We start from the raw sequence: 17,624 nt of genomic DNA on the forward strand, positions 1-17,624 counted from the left end.
ATAACTGCAAATTGTGTTGACTTTAAATTATGCTCAAGTTCATTTCTCTTTGTGACAGTCGGTAAGGTAAACATCAAAATGTAGAAACTGAAACTGTACCATGTGTACACAACCTGTATGTAATGTAGGGTATACTGTATACAATTGCCTTAGCTCGCATGCAGTTTAACTAATTAGCTAGCCTTGCATGCATGCTTCACTATAAATTATTATGTACTGCATAAGGATCATGTACTTTAAAGCACTATCGACATGCATGCTACACAGCAAATATAGGACACTAATATTTATGCTTGGTTCCCAATATATTAATTATTGTTGCATTAGTTCTCATGTAAAGCAGCAAAGGTTTCGTTTGATCTATACAGCATGTTGAAGTCACTGGTAGGGAAGATGCACTGAATAATTAAACTACATTCCTGTCAAAACCACAAACAATAAACTTTAGTGTTTTGCATCATTAATGACATAAGAAAACCTCATGCTCTTTAAAAAATGTGACATCACCATGTACCCTACATAGCTACATTAGCAGTGCTGGTGTTTAATGCTTAGTCCCTCTTCGTGGCATTAAAATGTTTAATGTGGAGATGGTCCTGCACATAGGGCAGGTACCAATGCTAGTTGCATTATAAGAAGAATTGTCTTCAAGAGAAAACAGAAATGAGTAGCCACTACAAGAGTTAATTAACACACCATTGATAAGTGGGTGTGGCTTCACATAGGTCTACAGGTAGCTACAGCAACCCACAATTCCCATAATTGGCATCACTTGACACCAGACTAGTTGGCTACAAGCAGTAACACCAATAGTGGGCATGATGCCATACATGCCCACAGACAGTAGCATGCAATCCTGATAAGTGAGAGTGGTTTCACATATTTCTACAGACAACCAAACATATTTCTGAATAGTGGGCAAAGCTCCATGCATGTTTCTTGAATATGTTGCAATATTGCATTTCTACAAATATAATCAAGCTTGCTAATGTACGTTCACACGAAATCACCTGGGTTAGACCCAGATATTAAATGAAGCAGATGAGAGATCCCGACAAAATGTGACCCAAATGACCCGGATAATCCAGATGACCGGACCCACTCACAATGTTAGTATGACATCTGAGTAAAGCCATACCTCAGTTTATCCATAGAAATTATCTTGAAATTCCTTCATAACAATATTGTAATTTTTAACTGCTGGGCAATATACGTAGTCTATCTGTTAGGCATATAATCTTGTAAGATTTAGATGTGTGGCTCAAAGTATGTAGCTACGTATTCTCATATAGAGAGCAAACTGATTGTATTTTTCAAAGAAATGTGTCAGTTGAAAAATGCACGCACAAGTGTAAATTTGGATTCAGCAATAGTGGAATTATCAGTTACAGAAGTACACATATCTACATACAGACATGGTTCACCTCACAACTAGAGGTGCTATGTTTGTGACTGGTATATATATCTAATCAAAAAACAGCCAAGCTTTAAAAAAAGGTGCGGCCCCCCAAAAGGCCATGGTGAAAAAAGATGTGAAATCCAAGGTGGCGGCCAAGAAATGGCTGTGATGGTAGGTTAATGGTAAAAATTTTAATAACGACAATTCAGGTGAATTTGGTGCCACTTGGTCTTGGCCGCCACCTTGGATTTCACATCTTTTTTTCACCATGGTCTTTTTGGGGGCCGCACCTTTTTTTACAGCTTGGCTGTTTTTGATTAGATATCACTTCCTTTTGTATTTGTATACTGCAAAGCCGGCCAATGGCTGGCTTTGGGTTTTTTTTAACCCATGTGTTTTTTCTTTACCACAGGAAGAAGAAAATAACTTAAAGAAGATTTTTAATACTCCAATTACTTTTGATTTTATTAGTAATTATACAAATTATATACATATATTTATTACATGCCCATTATTCACCAAGGATATTATTTTGCAGCTGATCTCTCTACTGAGTGACTTGAAATGTAGCTGAACTATCTATAAGGTGACCTCTTCTAGCTGATCTCTCTACAGGGTGACTTGTTTCTAGATGAACTCTCTACAGGTGATTTGTTTGCAGCTAAACTCTCTACATGGTGGTTTCTTTGTAGCTGAACTCACTACACGATGGTTTCTTTGTAGCTGAACTCTCTACAAGGTGACTTCTTCTAGCTGAACTCTCTACAGGGTGATCTTTTTGCAGCTGAACTCTCTACAGGGTGATTTGTTTGCAGCTGAACTCTCTACATGATGGTTTCTTTGTAACTGAACACTCTACAAGGTGACTTCTTCTAGCTGATCTTTCTACAGGGTGCTTTCTTTGTAGCTGAACTCTCTACATGGCGGTTTCTTTGTAGCTGAACTCTCTACAAGGTGACCTCTTCTAGCTGATCTCTCTACAGGGTGATTTGTTTCTAGCTGAACTCTCTACAGGTTATTTGTTTGCAGCTAAACTCTCTACATGGTGATTTCGTTGTAGCTGAACTCTCTACACAATGGTTTCTTTGTAGCTGAACTCTCTACAAGGTGACTTCTTCTAGCTGAACTCTCTACAGGGTGATCTTTTTGTAGCTGAACTCTCTACAGTGTGATTTGTTTGCAGCTGAACTCTCTACATGATGGTTTCTTTGTAGCTGAACTGTCTACAATGTGACCTCTTCTAGCTGATCTCTCTACAGGGTGATTTGTTTCTAGCTGTGTGAACTCTCTACAGGTGATATGTTTGCAGCTGAACTATCTACATGGTGGTTTCTTTGTACCTGAACTCTCTACAAGGTGACTTGTTTCTAGCTGATACCTCTACAAGGTAACTTCCTCGAGTTGATCTCTCTACAGGTTGATTTGTTTGTAGCTGAACTCTCTACAGGGTGATTTGTTTGCAGCTGAACTCTCTACAGGGCGATTTGTTTGTGGCTGAACCCTCTACAGGATGGTTTCTTTTGTTACTGAACTTTCTACAAGGCAACTTTTTCTAGCTGATCTCTCTACAAGGTGACTTCCTCTAGCTGATCTCTCTATAGGGTGACTTGTATCTAGCTGAACTATCTACAGGATGATCTGTTCATAGTTGAACTCTCTACAGGTCAATTTGTTTGTAGCTGAAACCTCTTGCTTCAAACTGATCTCACTGTAGCATAACTTCTTTGTAGCTTAACTCTCTACAGAGTGATTTTTTTTGTAGCTGAACTGTATATAGGGTGATTTGTTTGTACCTGAACTTTCTACAGGGTGATTTGTTTATAGCTGAATGCTCTGCAGGGTGATTTGTTTGTAGTTGATCTCTCTACAGGGTTTCTTTGCAGCTGAGTTCTCTACAGGGTGACTTCTTCTAGCTGAACTCTCTCTTGTTTCTAGCTGATCTCTTTACAGAGTAACTTGTTTGTATAGCTGAACTGTTTACAGAGTAGTATTTTGGTTGCTGAACTCTCTACATGGTGACTTGTTTGTAGCAAAATTCTTTACAGAGTGACTTGGTGGTAGCTGAATTCTCTACAGAGTGACTTATTTGTAGCTGAATTCTCTACAGAGTGGCTTACTTGTAGCTGAACACTGTATAAACTATAAAGTGACTTGTCTGTAGCTGAACTCTCTTCAGGGTTACTTGTTTGCAGGTGATCTCTATAGGGTAACTTGTTTGTATAGATGAACTCTTTACAGGATAGTTTCTTTGTAGCTGAACTCTCTCCACAGTGACTTGTTTGTAGCTGAATTCTCTAGAGAGTGTAGCCGAACTCTCTACAGGGTGCATGACTTGTTTATAGCTGAACTCTCTACAGGGTGCATGACTTGTTTATAGCTGAACTCTCTACAGGGTGCATGACTTGTTTATAGCTGAACTCTCTTCAGTGTGACTTGCAATGTTATGAATCACTACAGCGATATATTTGTAGCTGAACTTTCTATAGGGTGACTTGCTTCTTGCTGAACTGTCTATAAGATTAACTGTTTGCAGCTGAACTTCCTACAGAATATGGTAATAGAATTCTATAATGGAGTAAATAAATTAGTTGAATGCTTTATTAGGGTGACTGTTCTATTAGAGTATCTCGATCTCGCATTTGCTACACGGGGTTGGCTTTCGAATCATAACTCAGTGGTTTGTAATCCAATTCTTCTATACTACTGCAAGGACTTTCAATGAAGATTATTCCAGCTATACACCGATTTTCAGCTCATTGCTCTAAGCGGTTTACCTAGTAGGCGTGAAAACTAATACTTTTTTATTCCTAAAAATCGATCGCGTAATTGTGACACAGGTTGGGTTTTGTGTCATATCTCCGTGGTCTTTATCTCGATTCCTTTCAAACCACCAAAAGGCACTCTTACGATGGTTACTCCATCTACATAGCAATTTTCAACTCATTCCATGAAGCGGTCTACCCTGTAGGCGTGACAACAAATCGATCTTGTTTTACGCGAATAATCGGTCATAACTCTTGAATCATTCACCGGATTTGCACCAAATTTGATGCTAGGATTCGCCTTTGTACTCCCCTTCTGTGTGCTAACTTTCAAGGCGATCGGAGTACGCGTTTACGTTTTATAGCAATTTTTGCAAGTGTGCGAAAAGACGAAGAAGAAAAAAAAAACGAAGAAAAAAAATCCAAACTTTGGCCACTCGTATCTCGGAAATGGCTTGAGTAATTTCCTTCAAATTTGGAATGTAGACTCCCCTAGCAGGCGGGCAACTCTGCAGCAAATTTGGTTCTAATCGGATGAGGTATCACCGAGATACAAATGTGTGAAAATGACGTTTTCTTTCTTCCTGTCAATATACTCACGGTGTGGCGCGCCGGCTTCTTGGGCCGCACGACACACTATCGTGTGTCTTGATGTATGCATACTGGAGTATACATCTTACACGCATGTACATGGTTGAATCGCACATGTAATAGTTGCATCATGATCCCTAGCGATTTGGTTGATATGTACACCCAAACCTGAGGTTGGCAGATGTGAGGGAGTGGGTTTACATATCAGTCAAATCACGATGGGACATGGTATAAATATCATGTACCTATTGCAGGATAATGGCTTGGGTGACCAATCATTACTTACTCGAAGTATCCGTGTTAGGCAGCCATGATTTTCACCAAAGAAAAACAACAAAAACCATTCCAAGAGTGATACTAGAGTATATTAGTGTGAAAATAAGCAGTAGTTGTGAAGACATGTGTGAACAAATGCACACTACTTTGTAGCCAACACATGTTCATGCAGCGTTTTCTCGAGTGATAGCATATGCTGGTAGCTTATATGTGTAACTGCAAGCTTGTTTTAATGTAGGGATGAAGTTCCAGCTGGATTCCAAACTCATCACAAGATGCTGACTGTGCATAAGGTGGTGTTATCTATCAAAGAGCAACTTTGCAACTCTACAAGTAACAGGAATTGCTATTTTGAATGTTGGTATTTATGGTTTGTTGTAATAACTGGTTGGCATGTGCAAGGTTTACATTCCATTGTAAAACATTATATTCTGGAATACATGATAGTTAAATCTTTACCAAACTTTAGATGACCATCAGTGATAAATTTGCAACCTTTCAGTGCATGGATTTATAATTATTGTAATCCAGCACAAAGTTACAAGGTCTGAAAGTTGAAGTTTGCTTGTGAACCCTTACAAATTGTATCATAACTCAAGAAAGAAGCACGGATTGACAAATCCATGTGCTAAAGTTCCACAAGTTTGTTGAAGTTTCATAGTGATTTTTAAGTAAAGTTTCCATGCAGTATCTTGAAATGAGAAAAAATGTATAATTTGAGGGACTATGGCACATGAATAAAGGAAGGTATAATTTTGTACTTTGGCCTCTGTAGAGTAGAAGGTTAGGCCAATCTTTGAAACAGCTAGTAGCTTATATTCCTGTGGCTTCCCACCTCCCTGAATTGTAAGTATAGAAAGAAGAGCATTTGTGTGGCTTAAAAGGTGCTAGCATCCTTAAGGTGCATGTGCCACGTTCATGTAACCTGCAATATGAATAAACCATTTACAAGACCGGTCCAATCAATAACACAGAAAATAAATTGGTCCTGTATACCAAGTATATATATCAGTCACATGTGCAACTTGAAGTACATACTCATTAATCATAACATTACCAGTGTACTTTGTATACTCAACTTACATCATCCTGACAATTCACATCGGCATTGGCAGCTAGTAAAGACTTGACGATATCATTGTAACCCTGTTGTGCTGCAAAATGTAATGGAGTCCATCTTTTCTATAAGTTATAATGAAAAACATTCAGTGACATGAAAGCATGCATCATCAATCATAACATCAAAATAACATAGTATAAGTTATTGTTATATCCCATTATGAGGGTGATATCATTGTTATTACACGAGTCTGAGGTGGAGCCAAGGATGAGTGTAATAACAATGATATCATCTGAGTATACGGGATATAACTATTTTATATCCCAGTGTGTGGGAGTGCACAGAAGTTAAATTAAGTTCCAGTTTGAGTTCCTGTCAATGTGCTCAAGATTTCGTCCCAGCTGTGTGGAGATTCAACTTCATAGCTACAAGAGAGACCCTACATACTGCCTACAAACTGTAGCAAAGGGCGGTGTTACAAAACAGCAGTTTGAGGTACGATTCTCCTTTGTCAAAAGTTGGTATGGTCATGTCGCATGGTGTACAAGAAGACAAAAGACCAACAAATGGCTACTGTAGTCCGAGATAGAACGATGAAGCTAGAGGCTATCGAAAGAAGTTAGTTTTACACCATAGTGACCATTGGGAGTGATTGCTGGAGCGAAAATCGGCACAGACTATTCTTGACATTTGTTAAACTATTGTATTGGTAACTTGTAGTGCTACTGAGTAAAGGATTAACAGTTTTCTTGTAAGATTTAGCAGGTTAAGTGCTGTACTGGTATGCTTTGTATCAATATTTCCTTATTTGGTTCTTTGTTCCATTGGTAAATAATACCATTCGTGGTTATTATGATGTCACAAACAAGACTGAGGAGCTCCGCAACAGGGTGATAAGTTAGTTGTCACTGGGTGATAACTAATATATAATACAGTAAAAGCGCCGCTCTGTCTAGCTGTACAGTAGTTATAACCCAGCGTGGCACTTTGACACTTCCACACACTGGAGTTTAATTGGGTTTCTAATAGCAAATTGTTTTTATGAGATTCTCAAGGAACATCTGATTTATTGAAATGACGAAAAAACATATATCACAGGAGTTGTAGTACTAATATTACATATTCAGGGGGCATGGTAATTGTGTCTCATAATATGTCGAGTGGAGATGTATGAGTGTATTGTTTGCACTGAGAATTCCTAGCACGGTTGATTGCTCTATTGTCTATACTAAGAGGTGCGAGCTTAGTTTTCATCATTTTCCTGTAGATCCTGATCGAAGGAGATGATGGATTGTGGCAGTGGGCAGGAAGAACTGGAAACCTAATGAGTACACATGGATATGCGGCCAACATTTTGCCACTGGAAGAAAGAGTAATGATCCTTTAACTTCAAACTACATTCCATCCATTTTCCAACATGTACCAAACCCATGCCTTAGAAACTAGGATATCTTATTACAGCAGAAGAAAGGGAGCAAAGAAAAGAAGAATGATGGAATTGTTGAAGCGACAGTTAGCAAAGGAAGCTGGACAAAGGGAAAGAGGCAGAGAGAGGAAAAATTAAAGAAAAAAGCAGAAAGATAGTGATTAGAGGAAATCCAAAGAGAAAGACACAATGCTGAGGTACAACAGAGGAAAAGTGAGCAACTGAGACAAGCAAGGGAGTTGGAGGAGCAGCAAACATGGCCAGGCAATTGGAGGATTTGAAAGCAGCCAATGAAGCACTGAAGAAAACTAATGAAGAGTTTGTGTAGAAGTGTGCTGGAAAGTGTCTGAAGTTTGCAAGGAGAAATAAAAATTAGAGGAAAGGGTAGCATCCCTGTCTAAACAAGTATTAAACAAAGCAACATTGAAAGACAATGCTAAGAAGGTTAAGTATTTTACAGGGTTGCCAAGATGTGCAGTTGTTTTTGAACGTCATTTATAACTTGGCTGCAAAAGAGTTGCCGGAGTTAACAGATTGTTCACTATTTCAGAAGTACCTGATATTGTTAATAAAGTTGCAGCTAAATGTTGGAGACTTAGACCTTGCATATAGATTTGGAATCAGTCAAGCTAGAGTTTCAAGATATATTTACAAATGGGTAGATATTAGGGCTGAAATGGATAGTAGTTTTTACTACCCGGATATCCTGAACAAAATCTTTCCAGATATCCTACGGATAGTGACATCATCACTTGCTATAAAAGCATTGTATATTTTGTTGTGAACATGTTTGTTTTACTAGTACTTTAGAATAAAACATAACACTTAAATGAAGATTAAGTAAGTTTGTAATAATGTTTAACTGGATCTAGGAAACATTAACATAAAATTGCTTCAAATTATTAGAAATTATCCTGATGGCATCAAATCACTATCCGGATAGTAAATTATTATCCGGATATCCGGATAATACGGATATCTGTTTCAGCCCTAGTAGATATCCTGTACACCAGAATGTCTTTTGTTGTCCATTGGCCTGAGAGTCCAGAGCTCATGGAAACTATGCTAAATGACTTTCAAAAGCACTTTAAGAAATGTGTTATAATTATTGATTGTTTTGAGGTGTTTATTGAATGTCCATGCTCCTTACTGGCAAGGGCACAAACATACTCCAATTACAAGAAGCATGGTGAAGTTTTAAATTGGAATTACCCCACAAGGATCTCTAACATCTATCTCTAAGGGATGGGGAGGAAGAGTGTCAGATGTTCACTTGACTGAGAATTACAGTCTACTTATGAAACTCTTACCTGTGATATGATCTTAGCAGATAGAGGGTTCACTATTCAAGATTCTGCTGGACTATATTGTGCAGAGGTTCGTATCCCACCATTTATGAAAGGCAAGAGCCAGGTCAATGAAATAGAGATAAAAAATGCCCACCAACTATCACATGTGTGCATTCATGTTGAACGTATAATTCAAGGGCGTCAGAGTAGGTGCGATTGTGAGGCCAAAGCCTCACCACTTTTTGGCTTAGTGAAATAAAAAAAATTGAAGCCAAAACTAAAAGTAGTTAACATGTAATAGTTGGTATTGATTTAATAGCAATAATGGACAGAAACAACACTAATCTAACCTGCCTTTCACTCAGATAAGTTTGATGTCAACTTCCTTCGTATTAAGCGCCTCTAAAATAATTACTGTTATACTAGCTTTAGCTTTGTAGCTGCTTTGGAAACACTTCTTACTGTTTATTAATAGACTCAAATGATGAAGTTATGAGTTAAACAGTATTATGGAAGTGCTTTTTGGTCAGTCTCCATTGAACACTTGCACATAGTACTACAACCAAAGAATGCCTCCAAATGGTATCTCTAAATGTGCAATTTTAAAAATTTCCTGGGGGGCATGCCCCAGACTGAGCCTTACCACTTTCACTTTTACTCTGACACCCCTGTAATTGGTGTTATAAGACAGAAGCTCTCCATTTTACACTCTACTCTTCCGATCAGCATAATAGCCAGTAGTGATGATGATGGTATATCATTCATTGAAGAGATAGTCAATATTTGTTGTGCTTTATGTAATTGTTGCAATTCTGTTGCACCTTTCAGTGGCGTAGCCAGGAAAAAAAATTAACTGAGGCAAAGTTTATACATTGACCTAATTGAGAAGGTCTGTTTCTGACTCAACTGATTCACAAATACTTTTAAGTATGAGTAGTGTAGCATTTGGAGGTTGACTATCTGGTTGGATGGCAGAAAGTATTTCAGAAGACTTAACATTTTTCTATGTGTCATAAGTAATGCTCCAGCTTAGCTAATGCTACAGTTTACCATGCTACAATTATTTTAGACTAGTTTAATTGCACTCAACACAACTTACCCTGGAGATATTTTGAGTGGTCAGGACTGCAACAGATGTCATAGTCATGCACACTATACTTTTTATTGATCTGATGTGATGTTTAAGTGAAAGATTATCTCTTCTATGTGATGCTCAACTGCATGTGCTAAGCATGTCAAGTTAGGGAGTCTGGGGGCATGCTCCCTCAAGGAAAGTTTAAAAACATAGCTATACTTTGAAATGGCATGTGGAGGCTATTTTTTTTTATTGTAACTGCTATTAATGCATGATATGCATGATCAATTAGCTCAATGTAATGCCATGCAGTTGACTCATTGGAACTTTTGAAAAGACAATTAACATAAATGTAAATGATTTAGACCAAGCAGTGTAATGAGAACAGTGGCAATCTGTATACTGAATGCTCTATTAGAGTATATTATGATGATTGCTCTATTAGAGTATCTTGATCTTTTTACAAATTCAAGTAGCTGTGAAGTGGTCCAGCACCCTGTCACCATGGGTTCTAGCTCTGCTTAGTACTACAGCCATAGATTCTATTCTGTGTGGTACAGTAATGCTGTCTAGCAACGTTTAAGTTGAAAATCCGGAGTGCCAAAACTCAGGCCTGCTCAGTAATGGTAGTTATGCCACTGCCTTTTGATTAGTAAAAAATCGATACTATACAAACAAACTCAACAGTATTATAATTTACATTTACAGTTTATTAATTTCTAACATGACTATGTTATTGTACAACCTTTTTTGCTTTTCCTTTTTTGGATTTGTGGCATTCTGGATAGTACCACTTTCCTTTAGGTGCATGCCTTGGCTCCATTTTCAGGCATGAAAAATGGAACCACTGTATGGGACAATGTTCATTGCCACAATCTATCATAGCTCCATAATCTTCACCTTTTTACAATAACACCACACTTGGTCTTCATCTTCATTTGAAACATCACACTTCTAAGTAGTCTGTTCTTTACTTAGGCTCGTCTTTTGTCTAGTAAACCACTTCCCCACAAGTTCTGGCAATATCGCCAGCTTCACAAATGGTGCTACTATACCTTTTCCATAGCATCATCAATAAACTCCTTTTCCATTGGTATCCTCTGTACAAACAAATCTTCCTTCCAAACAACAAAATCAGCATATTCAACTTGACATATTTTCATCTGGAGCTGGACCTGGTAATAGTATGCATGATCTTTTTTCAGCCAGATACTATCCTTATCTTCCTCTAAACAGAACAATCCTTGGGTAGCTGCCTCTTTAATGATGCTTCTTTACAATGAATGGGACATTTAGTCTCTAAAATGTCAGGTCTGTGGAATGAGCAGTTTACTATCCCATCAGGTGTAGCACCAAAAAGGGGGAATGATGGGTATAAAATATGGCCTGACTTGATGACAAAGAAGTTGTCATGGTTCTTGCCATGTAATTCCACATACTTCTGCCTTGCTATATTCTCATGCTCACAACCATACTTACATGTAACTGGCATTGCCTTGTAAGTTTCAGGATAACAAAATTAATCGATGAGACCAAGGATAAAGATGGTTGTGAGCTGTATGTATGTAATACCTGACTCAACTTTGAAGCTGTAACATGTCCCGCTTGTTGTTGGTACCACTAATGAGAATCTGCTTGAGTTCTGGTACTTGCTGGGCCAGGCTAAATGAAAACGACACTGCTTCATAAGCTTCCTCACACTTCTTGAAGTAATTCTGGATATGACAATTTTGAAAATTCTACAGACAGGAGATCTGTGAGTGGCTTCATCACTTTCCCTGCCTCATACAAAGGTATATATGCCTCAATATAGCTAGCAATCAGTGATAAAATACAGGGCTGCCTCAAGATTGTATAATTCTTTTAAAGAAGCATACTTGTCCTCTTCATTTAGTTTCGATACTAGTGGTGTTCTCTTCTCTGTCTGCTGTACCTCACTAGCACTAAATGAGCTGTCAGGTTCAGTGGTTTTCATCAAGCATTTAGATTTCTGTACAGGAGACGAAAAATCAATTTGTGTTATCTCCGCAAATGGCACTGATTGAAATGATTGTGAACAAGAAAGTGATGTGCACGTAAACTGACTCTTTAGCTCTATGTTAGTTTGTGCTGCAAACAACAAAGCAGCAATGTGAGAACAGGCCTCTCCTAAGCCAGCCATGCAGAAACAATATACACACATAACTTCATCATCATTCTTTGTAGCACCCAAACTTTAACTGCCGGTACAGTTAGGTACTGAGAATGCCTCACCAGTGCCATCAATATAAAAATCCAATTGTTTATGACAAGAAACAACAACTATGTTGTTTACCCATCCATTGACAAGGAAATCGAATGCCTTCATACTTCTGCATGCCTTGAGTTGCTCAGACATACAGTAGCTTATTGTATTGATTAATAAGTTATTTATTGCTGGCCATTCCAACAGTAGAGAAATGGCTACTGTGAAAGCAATTGGCATTACCTTCTAGATGACAACAGGGATCTACAAAGTATATCTTGTTCTTGTATCTTGCCTTTGCATCACTATCCAGTGCCAAATAATATTTAGAATACTGAATGGTAGTTTCAGTCAAGCTTTCTGCCATCAATCATCTTTTTTGTACACTCAGACATTCATCCACTCAAAAGGTTTGGTGGCACTTAGATTAAGTCAAGCACTGTGTATTTAACCTTGATGGACACACCTCCTGAATAAGCTCTATATACACAGCAATAACATTGTAAACTGTTATTGTTTAAGTAGGAATAGCACTTAAAGTGAAGTGCTTCCCAAAAGACTGTCTCCTAGATACATCTTATGCAATGAAAATCACCTTTATGGAATAATATTAGTCCACCTCACACCTAATAAACAAGAAAACACTTACAGGTAGCTGAATATGTGACTGAATTTTGGAAAAACGTTCCAAATCGCACATTAGAAGTTTCGAGATAAACAGTTTTAAAGAATTCAAGTCAGCATAACTTGCCAAGGATAGCAAGCACACGTATGAAAGTTACACAAAAGATGCATCAATCTATTACCTTTCAGACCACTTCCAGCACTTGTAGCTACTTTTAGAGTTTCCTGCCAAATAAAATAGATAATTTTAGCAGTTGGGCGAGCAAAGTAGTATCACAAGTGCTCACAAGTAGTGCAGGGTGGGGGTGGCAGAGTGGACAAGAGATAGACTTCAAAATGGAGGTAGACCACAATTGGAATCCAGACATAAGATTACAGGGCTGTGCTGGCTCTTTAGTGGCTGTTAAGTAGCAAAATCAACAGAAAAAACATCTGGCCAACATTATCAGGAAAACCATTGATTCTTGCCAAGTCAGACCCTTCACAAGGCCAAAAACCACCATTCAAGCACCCCACATCACCCAGAAAAGACCTCTGCTAATACAACCAGCCTTGAGTAGTTTGAGTAGAGTGAAAACTAGTAGTACAATGGTGCAGCTATCCACTGGTGGTGTTAGTTTGATTTTGTCTGATGTGCAATTTAGATCGGTTTTGTAAAATCATATATAAAATTTAAAACAAAATTCCTAATTCTCAAATTTTGGTCTGTCTGTCAGCCAGCCTGCCTGCCTGCCTGCCAGTCCAGCCAACAAATGAAGCAGTGCACAGCCACCATTTTATGCCACAAGAACAAACTCAGTAGTGGCATGAGCCTTTTGAAGTTCTGATGAGTCTTTCCTTTTATCTTAAATCAGGCTAGTTGGTGTCTTCTTTATGCAAACAAACCATATTGAGGTGTTAATTTTCCATATTAACACTTTCGTGGAGCAGCATGTTTAGACACCAGAAAATTTTTAAAAGTGCTTACACTACTGTAAGAGGTACTGAACACCTGGTAGATACCAACATCACAAACCACACCAACTAACAAACTAGGTTGACTATATAGTAACAATTGAGCACAGAAAACCACACCTCTTAACATCTTGTTTACTCAGACATGGTGACCACACCTGCTTATTGGTCTAGCTGTAATCATGATGATAGCATGGTTAATAGAGAATAGTGATAACACCGGGAGTTGACTCAAGATGCTCTAATACAGCAGTCAACCTAACACAACAGTTATGTACGTATGATAATCCACCGGCAGCTGAAATGGCCCCTCATCAGAATGATATCTTGTCAAAATTATCCTTCTGGGAAACCATGAAAAATCGATTTACTCTAGCCACTGACCTCTACCTTAATAGTTGGTGTGTTCTACTGTACCAAGTGTTTCCAGGTGCCTGAAGGCTATTTTGTAGATCTAGGTGAGGGACTATGGGGGCTGAAATCCCCCTCACTTTAGACTTTACTTGATCAATATGCTGAAGATTATAATGAACTTTTTTCTTAACATCATACAGTATGACAGTACTGTATAGCAGAGACCACAAAGGTGTGGGCGTAACCCATGAAAAAACATAACCCAAAAACCAGCCTTACTTTTCCCTGATGATGGTGAAACAGTATTCGTTAAGTAAAACTAAGCCCAAACAAACCTTTAGATTGACCTGAAACGCTTTCAACAATTAACTTGCTATAGATTTTAAAAAAAATTATAAAATGGAATTTTCTACTGCTTTCAGACAAGCGTAACTCAATAATGGCTAAGGCTATGGGCTTGATGTTCGACGTCGCTTTAGCCAGACACGTGCCTTTTGGCATACTGCAGTATGTACAATGCATTCTTCATGGACTTACCAGTGTCCTCCTTTGTGTCCCATTCATCTTTTGCTAAAGCAAAAGGTGTTGATTTGGTGGTAATGTGTGATGGCTTCCCTTCGTAACGGAAATCATCTGTATTTTTCATAGTGACTACTTTGATTGCGGAGGTGCTTTTCGAACAGTTCTTGATTTGTAATGGGTTGAACATAGCTGACAACAAAGTGTAATGGATACTTCACTTTTCAGACAATATATGATAGCTGGAATGCGCTGTGCCATTTTTTCTCTTGATGCGGTATGTGTGGGTTCACCAGTCATAATATTTTTATTTTAAAAAGAAAGTTAACAAACAAGTACACAAAAAATTTGGAATTTTCAACTAGAGTAGGGACCATCGCACATCGATAAAGTACTGAAACAAGCTGGAGTTGCCTTTATTGCATGATATTAAATCACAGTAAAATAATAATAAGAAGTAGTGTTTTATTCCTACTGTACTCAAGATACCATAATGGAAATGCACAGTAGGGATATAACACTTCTTATTGTTTTACTGTGATATAATATCATGCATTACTCTAGTTGAAGGAAACTCCAGCTTGAATCAGTACTTTATCAATGCACTATGGTCCCTACTCTAGTTGAAAATTTCAAACACTTTTGTGCACTTGTAGTGATAGTGATCACTAATATACAATACTCATTAAATCCGTCTTATATAAACCATTTTTTAAGGCATTATCACTGGATTTGTGCTAAAGGTTATCCAACAAAAGTCTGAATCACTGGGATCAGCATTGAAGGTGCACAAAGTTAACATACTCTAATAGAGCAGTCACCTAACTACTCCAATAGAACATTCAGCATATACATAATAGTTGGTTCTGCTATGGGATTTTATATATATATATAAATGTAATGAAGTGCATTGGTCTATTTAAAAGGTTTTCATTAATAACTGATTCATCTACTTGTACAGTCATTACGCATGGCAATACTTTCTTCAAGTATACATATGCACTGAAAGTGCTCTCAGAGTCAATCTCGTATCATTCAAATTTCAAAATTCCTGTTTCAATTACATTATTCTCACATGCACCTGTTGCTGTGCAATTGTGAGAGGGTGTTGGCTGTCTGAACCTATCCAAACCTTTTCATTAACAAATGCTGCAGAGCTATGCCTAATCTAAAGAGCAGTATATAAAATATTTATAGGCAAATTATAAGCGATTGTATGTGAAAACATTTCCAAATTGTAGTATTTTAGCATCTATTTTTGAAAATTTCTTGGGGGGCATTCCCCCTAGTTCCTTTGCACACTTTCACAAGAGAGATTAGTACATTGAGTTAGGCCCCACCTTTGTAAGTCCTAAATCCATCTCTGTGTACTGCTTACACATACTGAATGTTTATTAACCCTGTAGTCAACTTTGCCAAAAGAGTTTTTATTAACTGCAAATCATCAGTTTTAGATACTTTTGACTATAAAAATTCGTTTTAGTTGAAATGTTTCAAAAATTAATTGTGGTGAACTTTAAGACATTTTAAAAGCTATAATGGCTACAGTTTCTGGGGGCACAGCCCTCAGGCCCCTTTCTGCCAGAGGTTCCATATTCTGGTCAGCCCCCTCACATTAACTAATTATGGTTATGATTATATATGAATACTGAAAAGTACAATTGTAACTGATATACTTCCTCCGCCACTGTGATATTCTAATAGAACAGTCATGTGTGGATAGCTGTATGTTATAGCAAAACTACTAAACAAACTAGTATCTTAATTTTAAAATGAAGCAGGGATCCAAGCAAGAAACAAGAGATGATTGATGGTATTACAGTATAGCACAGTAACTGTTGTACAGTAGAGTATAAACCCTAGAAAAAAATACCTATACATAGTCCTACAGGAAATGCTAATTCCAAGTTTAGATGATCTAAAATGTCAGGAGATTAGAGATCTAAGACCACTAACCACAAAGTCTGGTCTTTTCAACATCAAACTTGATAACATCATGTGCCAGATCTGCAAGCTGTGATTATTGGCCTGACATCTCTAGATGAACCGCCTTGTATGGTCACCCTTATGTCGAAAGTCACATACCAGCCTGTCTTAAGGGGTTTCTGAGATACAAGCAACCAAAGTTTTTCTTCGCTTTTTCTTCTTTTACACACTTTGCAAAAGCTACTATAAAGGACATGCTTACTTTCTGGAACAAGAATAAATTCTATAAAATGTCACACTACTATACAAAAGGGCTGTCACAATGGCTAATTATTATGATTATAGGGTGTTGTCCATGTCACGAGTTAGGAAGCTGCTATTGTTGTAACAAGTTCTTTATGTATGGATCATTTCTTTGATGAGAACTCATTATGCCTTTTGAAATTGTGATTGATTATAAACAAGTGGCTAGTTACTAGCAAGATATCACTAAACTCAGCTGACACTGCAAATCATCAAGCTATTTAAGACTACTTAATTGTGACTGGCTGAGCAAAAGCTACGTTTGCAAAATTCTATTTTGTCATAAAAACATATTGAAATAAACTGGGTTATAACATGTGTGCTACAAGAACAATTTACGCACCTTTTACTTGCTTCAATACACACTGAAATAAAGCTAGAATCAACAAAACTATATGTGACCAGCTGAGGAAAAATTAACTCTTTTCGCACAATTCTATATTGCTATAAAAACATATTGAATAAACTAGGTAAAGATACGCATGCTACAAAATTAATTTCCGCATGTTTTTATCAATTCAGTGTGTACTTAAAAACACTCAAATCAAAAAAACAAACCTTTTAGACCATCAGATTGGTGAGAGTAAGTAAATATTTTTTCTACTTCATACGTATAACAAAAGACATATGAGGTATGGGCTTTATTTAGGATGTGGTAAAAATAAAGTTTACCATTGTCGTTTCATTGTTTGAGCCTTCTTCTTTGTCAACACAGAAGAGTACAGAGAAAGAACTATACATTGATAGATTTGCTAGTTTATAGTGAGCAGATTGAGCCAAGTCTTGTCTTTATATGCTAGTTTCATTCATGAGATTGATTAAATAAGAACCAGTAATTTATT

General features: G+C 37.5%; 1 protein-coding gene across 1 annotated transcript in view; it reads right to left on the reverse strand.

The window, feature by feature from the left end:
- The window catches only part of LOC136258459 (uncharacterized), a 60,817-nt gene that overhangs the window by 25,185 nt on the left and 18,008 nt on the right, over nucleotides 1-17,624 (reverse strand). Inside the window, exon 4 of the mRNA XM_066051769.1 lies at nucleotides 6,112-6,210. Within this exon, the coding sequence (XP_065907841.1) occupies nucleotides 6,112-6,210 (99 nt within the window). The remainder of the gene's footprint in view (nucleotides 1-6,111; nucleotides 6,211-17,624) is intronic.

Source organism: Dysidea avara, chromosome 6, assembly GCF_963678975.1.
Source record: "Dysidea avara chromosome 6, odDysAvar1.4, whole genome shotgun sequence".
Lineage (NCBI taxonomy): Eukaryota > Metazoa > Porifera > Demospongiae > Dictyoceratida > Dysideidae > Dysidea > Dysidea avara.